At 41.3% G+C, this 17,665-nt stretch overlaps 1 protein-coding gene across 1 annotated transcript in view; it reads right to left on the reverse strand.

The window, feature by feature from the left end:
* LOC140354313 (desmoglein-2.1-like) overlaps positions 1-17,652 on the reverse strand; it is an 18,051-nt gene extending 399 nt beyond the window's left edge. The window contains exons 1-14 of the mRNA XM_072439276.1: positions 17,629-17,652; positions 17,270-17,411; positions 16,068-16,237; positions 14,316-14,450; positions 10,482-10,667; positions 9,096-9,264; positions 8,817-8,954; positions 8,554-8,728; positions 7,867-8,009; positions 6,963-7,184; positions 5,580-5,831; positions 4,966-5,087; positions 4,005-4,313; positions 1-3,269 (exon numbers count right to left, since the gene is read on the reverse strand). The exon at positions 1-3,269 is cut by the window's left edge and continues 399 nt beyond it. Of these exons, the coding sequence (XP_072295377.1) occupies positions 2,031-3,269; positions 4,005-4,313; positions 4,966-5,087; positions 5,580-5,831; positions 6,963-7,184; positions 7,867-8,009; positions 8,554-8,728; positions 8,817-8,954; positions 9,096-9,264; positions 10,482-10,667; positions 14,316-14,450; positions 16,068-16,237; positions 17,270-17,411; positions 17,629-17,652 (3,426 nt within the window). The 3' untranslated portion in view covers positions 1-2,030. The remainder of the gene's footprint in view (positions 3,270-4,004; positions 4,314-4,965; positions 5,088-5,579; positions 5,832-6,962; positions 7,185-7,866; positions 8,010-8,553; positions 8,729-8,816; positions 8,955-9,095; positions 9,265-10,481; positions 10,668-14,315; positions 14,451-16,067; positions 16,238-17,269; positions 17,412-17,628) is intronic.
* Positions 17,653-17,665: the final 13 nt, after the last annotated feature.

The raw sequence follows: 17,665 nt of genomic DNA on the forward strand, positions 1-17,665 counted from the left end.
GACCTACACAGACTGGTGTCTAAAAATGGCCAGTGCCAATAAAAACTATAAAAGTATACATTTGTATATAATTAATACAAACAAGTCACTTAGTAAGCCTTAAACACAAACGTCTCAGTCAGTTAAAACTTCACCCGTCAGACTTTTCTCCACAAAATAGAAATGCATACAAAAAAAATCATACTATATATATATATATATATATATATATATATATATATATATATTTCAAATTGTATAGAACACGATGTAAAACTTGTAAAACTAAACAAGATCAGAGAGTGAACAATCGACCCAGTCACACAAAAAGAGAGATATTTAGGCCAATGTAAATCAAAACAATAGTCCCATATAGTGCATTGTTTGTCAAATTTGTTCATTTTCAAGATAAGTCCTCAGGTGATTTTTCCCCCCCCATTTTACGAATATCCACTATGTCCAATTGTCGGTGCAATTTGTGTCTGTCACCATGAGGATGCTCCAGAGGCTTATTGTGTCCTGAGGCCCAAATACATATTTCTTAAATCCAGTGGAATGATGCTGTCTTAAATTGTCTGTAAAATATCATTGATCTCAGTCCAATATTTCTGAGCAGTCCCAAAGATACATTCAAATAGCAGTTCTGAATCTTGTAGCTGGTCTAGTGTAAAAAAGAAGAAGCCGCGCCCCCAAGAGTCGCAAATGCAACCACATTCAATATATTTGATAACACCAAGCAACATGTACATACAATTGTCTAAAGATAAGGCACACAAAAACTGTGAAAGCAAACACCTGTCCCTGCAGCAAGTGACTTATGTGACAATACAAACATGATTCACGGTCATTTATGAGTAAATGCTCTATGCTCTTCTGTGCTGACCAGTCCAGCTGCTCAGCTTAGTATCATCAATTCGAGATATGTTTTTTTCTTCTTTGTACCACTGAATTCTCAAAAAATACCTGCATTAAATTAACTTTGTATACCCAAGGCCGCACGTTAACAGAATGAGCTCTGAATGCATTCACCAGACAAACTCGTCCTGATCTTTTAAATAAGAGAAGCTAGCAGCTAAGCTACTGATTACCTATGGCTTCATTTTCACTGCGCCGCGGTGATTACTTGAACTTGTTTTCCCATTCTTATGCAGTAAACTTATTTTAAAAAATATACTGTATGTCAAGAAAACTGTATAATGTACGATAATATACCTTTAACTTTCTACATTTTTACACCTTAATGCAGTGGTTTGCCAAATGCAAATACAAGTACCGTACTTTTTGAACTTTAAGCCGCTACTTTTTTCCCCACGCTTTAAAAACCTGCGACCCTAACAGCCACCGGGGAACAATCTAGCAGGAAGCGCAAGCATTTGACACACTGTAGAAGATGTCAGTGGACAATGGTACTGTATTTTTATGCTTCAAAACTGTGTGTTTTATTCAAATTAGACTCATATTCACAGAGAAATAATAAGGAAGTGATTCTAGATGCAGTGAAACGCAAAAAGACACGTGCGATATACGGCGGGCTGCAGTTTCAAACCTTGTTTCGAACAAGCTTAGCCCATTTTGTTTTAAACCCTGCTTTAAATAGACTTAGTCATGGTTTGAACTTTAGTTAAGTCTATGGTCATTCCTCGTTTGGTCCTGGCTTAATCCTTTTTTCACATAATTCTTATCAGGCCTGTAGCTAACTTTGATTTATTTAACTTTAAGAAATGCCTTTCACACCATATATTATAAAGGCAGCTACTAGAGCAAAAAATGTACTGTTAAGCAACGTATTTTGTTAAACTAGTAATAAGCAAAATTATTTTTTGAAATAAAAATCATAATAGTTTATCTGCACATATATTTAATTTTTAAATCAATTCAAGCTTTGGTTCAAAAGTGATTATTACCGCTTTATCAAGGTACATTTTAATAGTGGTTCTGGATCAGTATCAGGATATTTGCCAAAATGTTACAACTCACATCGTGGCACTGTTAGCTTCCCTGTGTCACGCTGCGTGCTGCTTTGATACTGTGCACCTGACTTGTTGGTTATCTTATTGGTCATTGCTCACTGAATTCTGATTTCTAGTTTTCCTCCTAGTTTGAACCCCTCCTGAATTCACCATGTTACTACTGTGGGCTAGATCTGCATAGCCTTCTGAATTGAGCCATCCTTCTGAAGTGTGTCCCCCTATCTTTTGACTGCCATAAACTTGCTCTGCATCAACGTACTGGCCGATATCAAACACACTTATTGACGCAGCTGAATTGACTCGACTTTGTGACATACTTCTCCCTTGTTTACCTGAATGCATCCCTGATTTTTGACTGCCAGGGTATCGCTCTGCCGCAAGGTGCTGACCGATTTCGAATACTCCCACCGACGCAGATGAATTCATAGCACTTTCAGACACCCTTCTCCCGGGTTTCCCCAAATTCTTCCCTGATTTTTGACTACCAGACACTCGCGCTGACTCTTTGTACTGGCCAATCACACTCCTACCTAGTGACATCGCCTGAGCTCCTGGATAAACTATATGCTCCATAGTTCCAAAGCCGTTATTTAGTAAAACGAAACCTTGCGTGTTGGCTGCTTGTGGCTGGGCAAAGACAAAAGCGGGCCTGTTTTGAACTTGAGGTTGGACAACATAGTGCATGGAAGGTTGCAAGACTGGAGAGGTTGGTTGCATTATCGGAGAAGTTATGTAATAAACCGGCTGCTGCTGCAATACCACTGCCTGACCCAATGGAGGCGCCATTACTGCACTTTGAGGGCTGATTGGCGGCGACTGAAGAATCCTGGTGCTTTCTTTGACGCTAAAGGTGGTTGCATCTTGCGTTAAATTTGCCAAACTTTCTGATTTCTGAATTGTGGCGATGTTTTGATCACAGACATTTTGTTCATGTATGTTTGTTACATTTGAGAAGTTTCGGTTCTGCAGCGTCTGGTTTGAGGTCTTTGCAAAAGTCGGTTCTCTCGATGTAGAGAAAGTCGGAGCTATGGACGCAGTTGGCGGGCTTTGGTAGGTCGGGACGCTTGGAGACGTTGAGGGGGGTGTAGCAGAAGTAGACGCTGATGTTGTTGTGGGTGGGGGCAGCGGAGGCACCAGGGGAGCGCAGATTTCAGCCAGCCTTTTGAATTTGAGCTCCAGGTCGTTTAAAAAGTGGAGGTCGTCGTCAGAGTCCAAGGAGCTGCAGCAGCCGACCGAGCTTGCCGATGACCCGTGACCTTCGAACTCGTAGACCAACAGGCTGTCCCGTGCGTTTTCCATCAGATTGGCATGACTGCTCTTCTGTGGAGCCATAATAAAACAGAAATGTGAAGAAAAATAATTGTGAGAATTTATTTTTCTTTCTGTCTGATATGATTTATTGTCTTTTAATGTAGGATTGCTCTCCAACCAAGTTTTGGATGTATTTGGAAGTCTTTAATGTATTTCAGATAGATTTTAATATATTTCCATTTCTTAAATTCACAAATTCTCTCCATGAATTAAGAAAAGTGATCATATTATGCCAACATGAGTCAAAACATATAAATATGCTACATATTAAAAGAAGGCAAATTAATCTCTTCACTTAGAAGCTAAATCATATTTTTTTTACATTTAGTAAAGTAAAATGAGACTGCTGTGTGCTCTCTGTATAAAATTACATTATAAAGCATTTTTACCTCGTCAAACCAAGAAATGCTAGTTGTTATTAACATTACCGTGATAGCAAAACTCAGGAGAACTCCATTCGGGCCTCTGCAAGTTGTGAAAAGTACTTAAACTCAACGTTGTAAATTATTGGGATGCTAGGAATGTCAGTAATGTAAGGAATAACTTTAGACCTTTGCAAACTTTTTTTAAATGAACTAGTTCTGTATAGCACCTTTAAGACAAAATGTACAAAATTACTATTCAAAATATTTAAAAAAGAATTTGCTGAATGACTTAACACTTTTCTAACAACATTAACCACTATTGTGTCAGCTTTAAAATCAAGGTAACCGAAACCTGAATAATACTGTAGAAAATACCCACCTGTGCGTAGAATTCATGCAGAAACACATCCGGTAGCGCAATGTCCAGCATGTTTTCAAATGGAACTTCCTCCTCAGCTATCACAGACACATCTCCCTGGCTCTGCCCCGACTCTCCAAAACTGCTCTGCCGTATCCTGCCGCTGCCACCGACCCTGCCTCCCGCTTCGTACATGTGGATGTTCATGTGAGTGCCGAAAGCAGAGGTCGCGTTGGCCTGGGCCGTGGTTCGAACAGACTTGGAAGTGACCATATGCTGAGAATGACCCCCAGTTGCCATATGGACGGGAGAGCTGAGCAGAGGAAAATCCTAAAATATAAATAAATCACACAAATTACTGGGATTGTAGTGAGAAATGATTAATATGTTCCTTTAAAGAACACACATTATGCATTGTTTGTATTGTAAACCACTTGAAGTTGTATTTAGAGTGATTCAGTAATCTTTATTCTCTTGCGGACAGGATGCTCACTAATGCACGCCCACTGCTCTTTATTTTTAATTTTCTTAAACAGTGACACGCGTAGGATTTGGCAGCGTGGCGTAGCTATTTTGCCCTAACCCTTAAAAAAGTGTTTTCTGAGGCTCAGCAGAAGATGGCTTATTAAACAAGATTCATCAAACAAGCGTGAATTATGCTAAAGCTAATTCCTGGTATGTTTTTTTGATAAGGGGAAAATTATGTTTAAGTTTAAAAGTTTATTTTGCATACGTGTCTTTTAAAGTGACAGACATGATAAAAAAACAGCTATCAAGACATCACAGAATGCAAAGATGCCACTGCTTGGCCTGGAGGCGTTGCCACACTTAAAAAGCAGTGTGCCGCGAATGCTCATGTCAGTTACTCGTCCTGTAGTCCTGTATTTACCTGTAGGGAACCCACTTGGACCCGGGAAGAACGTGCAATAGTCTTTTTGAGTAAACAAAAATAAAACTCTCTGTAACAGTGTATATTTTTGACCTTGTCTTCTCCTTGGCCTTCAGTGTGATAGACCATGAGGTGATCTTCAGTGAAAAAGGGGATGTCTGAAAAGGCACCCGGTACTTTTCCAAATCTGCAGGTGGTCAGCAGGACAGCAGCGACTGAAGGAGACAAAAGACCACTCCATGATCCAATAATATACCAAGAATACATACAAGTTCTATACAGTTGACTGGGAAGGCCTAACTTGTGAATTACTAGTGTAAATATCATATTAAATTTTGTATGACTCTTTATTAAAGCCATCAGCAGCAGTGTCAGGCTTGGACTACCACAGAAATAAATTCAAGCTTCTCAGACTAGTGCCTTCAGATTGAAAACTACTTCTGTATGGCTGTTGAAACGTCTCTTTCAAAAACAGTGTACAAATGACTATATAGACTACTTTTTTCTACCACGGACCACTCCCTGACAAATGGGGGATTCTGCTTGAAATGTGGAAACATAACAGTACAATCACATGACACCAGCTTCAAAATACATGGACTTTTTTGTAGTACTATAATGTGTCGTTTTTACATGAGCAAATGAGATATACCTAAAGTATATAGTTCCTTCCCTGATGTGTATTTTGCATTATAGCAGTTACTCACTAAGCAGAGCCAGCAGAGCTAGGAGCACCGCCACAGCCCCCATTCCTCCGATCCCCGATGCAGATCCCTCTTTCTGTGAGGCCTTCAGGGCGGTCCCCGGGGCACAGCTCTCAGCCCCCTCACACGAGCACACATGCAGCTCCAGCGTTTGAGGCTGCGGACAAGACAGGCCCTGCTGGTCGTAAACCAGGACCACCACCTCATACACCCCGGGCCAGAGTGGGGACAGGGCACGCAGGTTGGGATGGACACCTTAAGCAAGAGGAGACATTCAGGATGGGCTGATATGTTTTTTTTTTTTGAGGAATGTGAGCCAACACATGATACAGCGGGAAAACACCTTTATGACAATTATCTCAATGTCATTAGTATGAATATCTAAGGCAGTTATGGAAATCCCTGCGTCAGTCCTGGACCATCTGCACTGTGGGTCTCCTCGAGATTTTTACTTTTTCCCACAGGGTTTTGTAGTTTTTCCTCACCGAGAAGGAGGGTCTAAGGACAAGGGATGGTCTGAGGCCGTTATCCATTTATTAGATTCCTGTGCTTAATCACCTTCTTTATTTCATTGTCGCCCATCGCCCAATAAGAATGTTTATCTCAAATATTGAGCAAACTTGAGTGACACTGAAGTGTTTATGGACTATTATTTCACGTTGGTCAAGAAAAGAGACTGGATCATTCAGCTTTTTGCCTCAGATGGGAAACTATCGAGCTTGCACACACTAGTACAACAGTGCATCAAAATAGCGTTTATGGGAGCTTTCATACAGCCGTGTTGTGCACAGTTCAAATATCTGTAGCTGTTGCACTGCTCTGCTCTCATACAGTTAAAAAATAATATAAAGCACTGTCAGCATATTAGGTTAACCAACTATTGACCACGAAGGGCTCCAACTAACAGTTAATGGAACAAAAAAAAAGGAAATATGCATCCCGTTTCTTGTATTTTTTCCGAGCCATTATAAAGAGCTATATTATTCTTTTATCTGCTATGTAGTTATAATCCATGACTCTATTGGATCATCATCTTCTATTCTAAACTTTTAAAATTGCAATAGATCTAAAATAAGATAAGAGAGCCTTTATTTGTCCAACAATGGGGCAATTCCAGTGAGGTATTTAAGAAAAATCACTTGAATATAAGAAACAAGTCGGCAGCCGAACGGTGGAAAACTATGGCTCTCACTTCCCCCCTGGCCCTTTATAATACATTACAGTAAACGTCACAACAAAGTGCCCGACCAGACTATTCTGATGGAACTAGAGTTCATGGTAGAGGGTAAATGAGACGGGAAAACTATTATAACATGGTTAAAAGCTCTTCAAATGATTTTGTGTATGTTCTGCATATTAAAAGTCTTAAAATGCTTCCAACTTTACCATCTACTTGCTCAATCTCCCACTCCCCCCGGCTACTCTCTGGGACCAGCTTGAAGGAGAAGGGGGCTCCGTTTGGGTCTCCGTCCTTGTCCTGTCCAGTAATCTCCAGCACTTGGACGTCGAAGCAGATATATTCCAGAGTGCTTGTCAGTGTAGGGCAGTTATCATTGGAGTCCAGGACCTGCAGAGCTATGGTCCCTGTGGCAGTCTGTGAGGGCATGTCTGGACCATCAGAAGAAAAACAGAAGTCAAATTAACTTCTCAGTGTCATTTTTGACAATTTTTCGATCACAGCTAGCTCAGATAGCTTAGCTTAGCTTTTACCATTGAATAGCCCCATCTATCTATCTTGTAGAAAGGCATGCAGCTAATTGCGGCGCTCCAATAAGCCATTTCAACATTTCACACAAGCATCACAAACACATCATCCAAAAGTTTACAGCGGTTGTGCCTCGTTTTTTTTTTTTTAACTACGTAACATGGACACAGATATAGTGTAAAAATAGCTCTTACGGTGAAAATGAGACCGCTGTATGCTGTCTGCATCTAATTATAGAGGATTTGGGGATTTCTGCAAAGCAAGAATTGTGCTATTTGCAAGCTAATGCTTTTTAGCTTTAGCATGATGAAAAACACTGCTCCGGGCTCGGAACCTTGTGAAAAGTGCATATAAACTCACTCTGAATAATTACAATGGCCAAAATGCCCAATGTAAGTGAACAATAAATTTGGACTGCTGCAAATAGTTACAATTTTTCAAGTTTTTTAGGTCAGTGTTTAAATCACCTTTAAATACAAAAAGAGAAAGCATTGACTTTAACAAAATATAAATATAGTAAGGATATCGTAACAAACCTGATTGGCTTGAAGAGCTATAGGATTTGCAGACTTCAGAAAAACGTACCCTTCATCAGGCCGATTATCTTGGCAATGTAAGTCCCATTGACGACAAACGGAGACTCTCGGTCCGGCGCCCTCTGAAGTCTGATCTCTGCTGTGTCTGGGTCAATCAGCAACAGGTTCTCAGGGTCAAATCCTTTGGCATAACTGTGATGAGAAAATATAGGGATTTGAGAAATGATATTGTGGAAGTATGGACACAAGCGACGATCCATTACATATCAGCAAGTAACTCCCTAAACGTAATTGCTGTAACATACACTCCAACTTGTGTTAAAAAAGACCACACAATTAGATTTGCATTTAGGATCTGGGAGGACTCGTCATCATATACTATACAGCCCGTTCAAGTTTTTTGCCAACTGTTTTTAGTCATATAATCTGGCAACCCAAAGTGAAGGGCTCATTCTGCTTGTCTTGAGAGTTGATTAAGAATATTCATCTTGTAAAATAGTTTTATAGATGCATCCATATCAGACAACAAGTTAGATCTGGTGATGTTTTACCTTGACATGTTTCCACAGTAACTTGTTGTCATTATCAGAAGTGTCATGCGATGGATGGTTGATTCAAGACGAAGGGGCTTTACCTACTTCGTCTTGAATCAACCATCCATCGTGTGACCGTCGAAGCAAGTCATGGCAACGTATCAACTGTTGAACGTTTGTTGAGAGGGAGGATGTTTTCTTACGTGACGTCCTCAGATGGTTTTCCTGTGTCTGCGTCGATGGCGGGGTACACTGCTATGACCCCGCCCTCAGGGAGCTCGTCTGGGTTCTCCGACACTGGAACGTTCATGACCTCCGGTTCGAAGTCAACTCCCTCTGGCTCATTTTTCACGGAAATGTCCAATGCATACACTTTCCCTGAATCATTCCAAGGCATTTCTGTTATTGCACTTTTCGAGATACTCACAGATGCAGAGAAAGGGAAAGAAAAATAACAATAATGAACCTTTTGGCCTTTTTCTCTTTTTCTTTGGTCGTTTTCGTCTTGGCTTTCCACCGGCTCCTGCCCCTCCACCGAGACCAAGATCTGGTCCAGATGCGCCCGCTCCTCCCCCTCCAGCCGGTGATGCTCCACCTCCCAAACCTGCCCCAACATTAGCTCCCAAATCCAAGCCTAAATCTAGATCACCTCCACCTTCGCCTTCCCCTCCCCCTTCACCTTCGCCTCCCCCTCCCCCTTCACCTCCCCCTCCCCCTCCCCCTTCACCTCCCCCTTCCCCTTCACCTTCGCCTTCGCCGTCTCCCCCACCCGCCCCTCCTCCACCACCCTCCCCATCCAGCCCCAGGTCCAGCCCCGCATCAGCTCCCAGGCCAAGCCCCAGATCTGCCATCGGAGCGACATTGGCCACAACAATGCCAAGCTGAATGTCCGGGTTCACTTCAAAGTCTACCGGCTGTGAAGACAAACAGGAAATAAGATCCATTTGATAGGGATGGTATGAGATATTTTTCATAACAATGCTAATAAATAACTCTGCAGTTTAAAGCTGGCTCCTGGAAAACAATATTGTGAAGGTAAGGGCCTTTCAGTAAACTATTTACGGTCAAGTGCAAATTCATCTTTTAGCCTGTCACTTTTTTGTCCTAGTTTTTGCCCAGTTTAAGTCAAAATGTAGACTGGGTTTGGTCCTGTGAAGTCCAGATTTACTTCTAGGTTTACTCCCGATTTTGATGTGGTGATTTTTGAAGTGTACAAGTACCCAATATTTCAGCAGCAGGAGACGGTCAATTACATTTTAATTAACTTTATATGGAAAAATATGAAAACGATATGGATACCCTTCTAAAATTGTAAGATAAATTGGCAAATAATGTGGAAAATAAATTGATTGCAATGCAAATGAAGAACAAAAGTGGCATAGAGACTTTTAGTTCTGGCTGTAAGTTTAAGTAAAAATACACTGTCTGTCCAAAAAAGAAAAAAAGAGGCCACTTGGATTGAACTAAGCAAATACAGTAGGTCCTCTCCTTCTGCTGGAGAACTGCTGCAGGTGATGATCTTTCAGCTGCAACCCGACTGTTGCAGTGAGCGGCTTATCATTTCTGAAACAACCATGTGGAAAGTCAAATCCCGTGGTCATGGAAAAGATGTCGGTGTGTTTGAGAAGGGTCAAATCACTGGCATCGAGCAGAGAAAACATCTGTGGAGAAGCAGAAACTAATGTACTACAGATCTGAACTCCAGTGAGTGTTTGGGACGAGCTGGAGAAGGCTTTGTGCAGTGGTCACTCTCTCATCATCAACACAAGATCAAGTGTGTGAAATATAATGACACATGGAAGGAAATACATGTTCTAATATTGCAGAAGCGTGTGACCCTTTTTTTCTGTTATGACTTTTGTTTGGACAGTGGAGTGGATTTTTATTTTCAAAAAGTCTCCTGCTCACTCAGAAATGAAAGGTTTAGTTTGATAAGTATAAAAATAGTTTAATAACAGTCAACACAGGCTGGTGCTGCTCAGTGGTCGAGAGGTTAAGACACAGCACATGTATGTCAGGCTCCAAGTGCAGCCAGCCGCATTTCACACTGTCCTCTCCTGTCTAATAAATTAAACGGGCAACAAAATCTTTTAAAAAGAAATAAAAAATGATATAATCAACACAGGCTGACCTTCTCCAACATGATGATTCCTTCGTTTGTGTCTGGATCCGTTTTGATGCTGAAAATTCCATCCTCGTTACCAGCAATGATGTCAAAGACAGCAAGCCAGTTGTCTGTGGGCTCCAGATCTTCATCCAAAGCTTTGATTCTCATCACCTCCACATTTGCCACATTCTCAATGATCTCTGCTTTATACTGTAAATGAAATTAACATCCATATACATAATTATACATAATTCATGGTATCAGTAATACATCAGTTTTATGTGAAAGGGTTAGGCTGTACCTGATTTTAACACAGATATTTAAACTGTTAGCCAAAGTCCAAACTGATTTCTCATCATCTATCATCACCTATCATTTCTGGACATTCCAATTTGTCATTGCAATGAGATTTAGAACTTTCAGGAGCCAAAATGGAGTGTGTGTGATGGGTCATGCTTGTAACTTTTAGGGCCGTAGTTTGCCGTCTTAGTGTTAACTTGGGCGTTGTGTCGCATCGGTGCCAAAATGTGATTTGGAGTAAAGAAAATTGAGGACGTGGTCTGGTGCAAACTTTAAAACTAGTAAACTTGTTGTATTACTATCCCCATATGGATGAGATAATCATAATGAAACAACCTTCATCATGGGCATGAATAACAAATGATAAGTTATAGAATAATTCATTTAGTCCAATTTTACGTGGTGATATTTTTTCTCCTCCCACTCACGTGAACAGTGCAGCATTGTTACGCACTCAGCTCTTAAAGCTCTTTGCCGGACACCTCCACCTTCGGCGTAGGACACCTGTTACAGACTGGACCGTGCAGACTTGCATGTGCTCAGCTTAGAGAGGAATGTCTATTTGGAAAACTGGATAAATCCCCACCATCACATCAAATTCACCCAAAATCTTTATACCAGTCTGCGTAAAACTGGCACAGACTGACAGCACAACACGAGATCCGCATGTATCAAACTTTCGGCTCTGGAGCTGACCACAGTGGGCTCTGTCCTTGTGCCCTTCGGACCCCACAGCATCCCATCGAGCATGCTCGTGTGTGCAGTCCTGAGCACAGAGTGCACTTAAATCCATGCACACATCTCTGCCTGTATACTCTCCATGCTGAGGGACAACCATCACCGAGGGCTCCGAGCCCGGGCACTGGGACTAATGCGAGCAGAGATTTGTTCGTAGACTGCAGTGCATTCCATACTCAATGCCTCCGTGTATTGGACCGGGTTAAGTTTTGGCACCCCGGGGTTGCACATATATATATATATATATATATATATACACCGATATATTGATATTATCAAAAGGAGCACATTTAGGCTTTGACCGATTCCTTGCAGGTGTCTGTCAAAAGGTGGTCACAGAGTGGCTGTCGCCTCAGCGATATTGCTCTGAATTTGCATAAGTAGCCCTCAATTCAACTCAATTTGAATTACTGTTAGTCCCTTTTTTAACCAGCTCGAACACAGTCTTTAGAGCAGGGGTGGGCAAACTACAGCCCGCGGGCCACATCCGGCCCGCCAGACCTTTCAATCCGGCCCGCCAAGCTTGTCCAAGTAGTTTTTTTAATGAATATGATGTGAAATGAATTAAATAATAGATTCAATAGCCTATATTTGACAGAAAAGTGATATTTTATTTGATATTTAATTTTTGGGATTTTTTTTTTCACACCAATGATCGCGGGCCGGCCCTCCGCTTCGAATATGGCCTTCGGAGGAAAATAATTGCCCACTCCTGCTTTAGAGGTATCTAGCCCAAAAGTGTGTTTTTCTTCTACATCTGTCACATATACAGTGACAGGGGTTTAAAGGAAAGGATGGGTCCGAGCATCCTGGGGACCTCAACCTCTGGTAAGCTTAGGAGAGGAAAAAGTGCCAGTTAAGCGGGTCTTCCACCTTTTGTGAAGAAGGTTGGTACTAGTTTATAAAAAGTACGGTAACACTATAAACGGGGAACTCCAGATCAGATCCATTGAGGAGCTCCCAGGCAATTGTCGACTTGTCTGTTGTATTGATAGTGTTTCTGTGAATAAACATCCTTTAAAATACAGAAGCAAATGTCAAGTGAGTTCTTCCTCTGCGACCCAACCACCTCAAACAACACCTTTAAGAAACCACACTTTCTCTGATGTCCCTCAGCCATTTTTATACTTTGCAGCCGAAAGGAACTCGCTGCTTGCATTGCACACACCGGCATATCAACCATGCACGCGCAGCCAGGGGAACGTGCTGATACCCTGGGCATGAGCCAGAACGGGACTGCAGGTGTGCACTAGCACGTAGGGAATGAGTGACATGTGGGAGAACTACTCAGCTATCCATGTCACGAGGAAATGACACTCTGATTGGTTGTCAAAATACTCCCTTTAAGGTCATGAAAGTAGCAAAAGAGCGACCTGGAACTGCCCCCTGGAAAAAGGCTCACGATAACGTTACGACCCGGGGCAAAATACAGCCCCTAGCCTGCTAACAGCACATGCTATTTCCAGGTTATAAATTAATAAAATAGCTAAATATTTAGTTATATTTAGTTGATGAAATCATCAGATTTTGAACTTGGACCTTGACAAAACAGAAAATGAAAAAAAAAAAAAATCAAGTGCATTCCCTTTCATCATTGTAATAGTGTAGGTTATTCAATTCAGACATAATCTGTAGAAACCTAAACGATAAACAAAAAATGATAATTTGATTTGTAAGTAACAAGGCGAGGAAACAAACCAACATTGTGATACAGCTGAGTTGATATATTATTATTTATTATTTGACTACTTTAATGTGTAAACATTAGCCTGGCAAAACTTCAGTGCTGCTCTCTGTTCTGCTTAAGATATGTTTCTTCAAATGTCACATTGTCTTCATCTAATTCCTTCCCTCTCTCCCTCTGTCTTCTACAGATACACTGTACGCGCTCGCTCTCAGCGAGGAGAAGACGCGCGCTCTGAGCGAGGAGGCGAAGCGCGCTCTGAGCGAGGAGGCGACGCGCGCTCTGAGCGAGGAGGCGACGCGCGCTCTGAGCGAGGAGGCGACGCGCTCTCTGAGCGAGGAGGCGACGCGCGCTCTGAGCGAGGAGGCGACGCGCGCTCTGAGCGAGGAGGCGACGCGCGCTCTGAGCGAGGAGGCGACGTGCGCTCTGGGCTCAGCTACTACGCAATTCAGCTGTTCTGCCTCCGGTTGACAATCTCCATGTCCTGGTCCCACCTGGACTGAACATTGACAGGCAGACCTATCTATCCTATTGCACGACATAACTTTATACCTTTATATTTTATTATGTATATTACATTCCGTTTAGTGCTAAGTGTTCAACGTTTTGTTGTTTGTGTTACACTGAATCACCTGTGAATTCTGTTTATCGACAAATGCAATGAACCCTATTCTGATTCTGATTATTTGATGCTATTCAGGGCCTTTTGTAATCCAAGTATTTCCATTTTAATATAGTAACTTCTAATTCTGATTAGAGTCCAGTTCACATCAATAACACTCCTCTTGAGTCTTTAGTGACAGCTGTAGGGGGAGGTGGTGTCAGTGTGACAGGGGGAGGGCTTATCCAAATGAGATGCAAATGAGCCCCCCTGTGACTCTGGGCTCATTCAGGTGAGAGAGAATCTTTAGAGGCAGTTTTCTCAGTAAGAGGAATTCAGAGTTGTATACATTCAAATGACCACAACTTACTCAAATATGATCAGATGTGCATGAGTGAGACATCATTGGAAAGCTTTGGCCTTTTAGAATCTGTGAATAACTCAAAATGTCTCCGGGGTGACTTGTAACTGCTTTTTCCACAGTCAGTCACATATGTGATAGTATTATTTACAACAATAATCTTGTGATAGTTACCATGTCCTTCTCCAGAGTTGGGAGGTTGTCATTAATGTCCAGGACTTTGATTTCGATTGTACCCGTCCCGGATTTACCATTGGCAGCTCCGCCCATGTCAACTCCTTTAACTTTGAGAATGTAGGAGTCCTGCCTCTGTGCAAAGAATATGAACCATTAAGAATTAGTTTAAAATGACTTGAGTACACCTTGGTTTTGGTATTGCTTGTACCTTTACCTAGAATCATATTTCTATATAAACAACACCAGCAGAGGGCGGAAGAACTCCACCTGCTGAATGCAAATGAGACAGTGGCTGCTAATGCTAAGGTTGTTGGCATTTTGAGCACTGAAACTAATTATGATGGATTACTCAAACATATGCAAATTAAACAAAAGGAAACTCAAGGCATGTTCTGCTGAAGAAGTGGAAATGTACAATTATACTTTTGCAAGCCACATTTCTGGAACATTTCCATTTTAAATAAATTGGATTGGCATTTTTTGTGAATGAACAACACAAAGTATACAGATAATTCTGATGTGGAAGCCAAATTTTATGTGATATACAGAAAAAACTTCAGCCTCCCTGACTTTATGGAACCACCTTTCTCTGCAATTACAGCTGAAAGCCTCTTGGGGTTTGTCTCCACCAGCTTTGCACACACACACAAACATGTTTGCCCAATCTTTGCAAATCAGCTCAAGCGCAGATTTGATGGAGAGCGTTTGTGAACAGCAGTTTTCAGATCTTGCCATGGATTCTCTATTGGATTTAGGTCTTGACTTTGACTGGGCCATTCAAACACATGAATATGTTTTGTTTTAAGCCTAAGCACAAACCTTTAAAGCTTTGTGTTTAGGGTCATTGTCCTGCTGAAGGTGAACCCCCGCCCCAGTCTCAAGTCTTTTGCAGACCCCCAACAGGTTTTGTTCCATTGCCCTGTATTTGGCGCCATCTGCTCTGAGCAGTTTCCCTGGCACTGCTGAAGAAAAGCAGCCCCACAGCCTGATGCTGCACTACCATGTTTGACAGTGGAGATGGTGTGTTCAGACTCTTCAGACCAGAACATTTTCTTCTACATGTTTTCTGTCCCCCACATGGCTTCTGGCAAACTGCAAACGAGACTTTTGTTCTTGCCACTTAGTCACAGGACTATTAGTGTCCTGTGAACAGATTCCATGTCCACCTGAGCTGTGGAACACTGCAGCTCCTCCAGACTTACCATGGGCCTCTTGGCTGTATCTCTGATCAGTTTTCTTCTTATTCAGCCTGTAAATTTAGGTGGATGACCATGTCTTGGTAGGTTTGTTCCATACTCTTTCCATTTCTGGATGATGGATTGAACAGTGTTCTGTGAGATGGTCCAAGGTTTGGAAATCTTTACACAACCTAACCCTGCTTTAAACTGCTCCACACATTTATCCCTGACCTGTCCCGTGTGTACCTTCTTCCTACTTCTGTGGCCTTCACTGAACAGCTGCTTTTATACTGAGATTAGACTACACACAGGTAATCTTTAATGATTATGTCAACATTCAATCTTTCAGCAATCATCAGGCAACTTCAGCTATTGGTTGCACTTTTCAGGGTTTTTTCTCTCTTTTTAATCTGGAATTTATAGCTTTCCTTCCACTTTTCAATTGTGTGTTTGTGTTGCTCTTTCACAGACAAATGAATTTGATTAATTTATTTTATTCATGCCTGTGGTTGTGATGGGACAAAATGTGGAAAAGTTCCAGAAGTAAGAGTACTTTTGAAAGCCACTGTACCTCTCTGTCTAGCATGTCTTCTTTGACATAGATAGAGCCGGTGTTTTCGTCAATGGAAAAATAATGTTTGTCCTCCACGGGCTTCTGTTGGATAATGGTGTAGTTGATCTTTGCATTCAGAGTCCCTAGTTTATCCGCATCATCTGCTGTAAATGTAGTCACCAGAGTGCCTGTAACACAGACACAAATATGAATGTTTTATTACCATGCTTTAAAAACATATATTAAGATTTTGTCCTGGCTACTATCATACTTTTGCATTCTGTCACCAAAAGAACACAATTTATTTTCGTCATTTCTCGTCTGTCGAGGGGTACCACAAGGTTCAGTACTAGGCCCCTCCTTTTTATTATTTACATGCTTCCCTTTGGACACCCTTTTTTCCAAATTAACTTCCTCCACAATCTTTCTCCAACTGCCTCATTTTGGGCACGTGTTGTGTAAATGTGCTATTTAAATAAACTTGTTGTTAGGAGTACGTTTCATTTTCAAATCATAAAATCATATTAAAGGTGTTGTACCTGTTTGCACTGCAAACAAAAGTTCAGTTTCATAAGACAATACAAATTTTGTATTGTCTTATGAAACTGAACTTTTGTTTGCAGTGCACTTTTCCATTCTAATGATTCACTGTTATAACCTGCTATATAATTAGATTCAGACAGCACACAGCATATAGTCTTATTTTGAACCTAAGAGGTGCTTTTATAATCTATATTTGTACTGGGGATAAAGTTTACTTAAAGTAGATTTTATTGCAGACTGGTTTTAGTTGTGTGATTTCACTCTTTAAATCTGTCCTGTTCAATACAGCCAGGTTCACAAACTGGACCAAAATATAACTATGTAACCTTAAAAAAAGAAATTAAAAAAAGGTGAGTGACTTGTTCCAAAGACATAATTTAATTTAAATAGTTACCATGTAAAGGGACACAAACTGTTTCACACAACATATCTGTGGGGGTACCTATTTTTCCAATAAAATGTGTTTATTTGAGCTATTTTATTTTCATCCCAAGAATTATAACAGTAAATAACTAATTAGACAATTTACATCTGAAAAGCATCTCTAGAGGTAAACCAGAGTACACTTATTGCTTTTGTGCAGCCTTATAAAAGGCCATGGTGCACAATAAATCTGTCAGAGGCTGAAATTCAAAAAAGAGTGATGACATGACTTAACAACCCCATGGAAGGCTCACCTGCCGGGCTGCTCTCATTCACAGACACTGGGGCCACACTGGGGAACACTGGAGCGTTGTCGTTCTCGTCCCCCACATCAAACCTCAGGTCGATCTTTGCCTCTGCCACAGTGCCATTCAGATAGTGGGCCACTCCAGTCAGCTGCGAGAAAGAAACAATGTCAAACTAAATTGTATCTCAATTGTAATTGTATCTCTTTACAAAAGGCTACGCTGTACCACACCCTGAATTCTAGTCCTGACTTGAGCTTCATTTATTTTTTAGATACTTAAGTGACTTTTCGGACAAGTTGTACTTTTAATGGTGTTTTCACACTGCCGCTAGTTAGATCTGAGATGCATATTGGGGCTCCACTCACCCTTTGTCCTAAACCCCGCACCATGAGTTATGTAAGA

Source organism: Eucyclogobius newberryi, unplaced genomic scaffold (genome assembly GCF_026437365.1).
Source record: "Eucyclogobius newberryi isolate DKJ021-1_F unplaced genomic scaffold, fEucNew1.0.hap1 SCAF_9, whole genome shotgun sequence".
In the NCBI taxonomy this organism is placed as follows: Eukaryota; Metazoa; Chordata; class Actinopteri; order Gobiiformes; family Gobiidae; genus Eucyclogobius; species Eucyclogobius newberryi.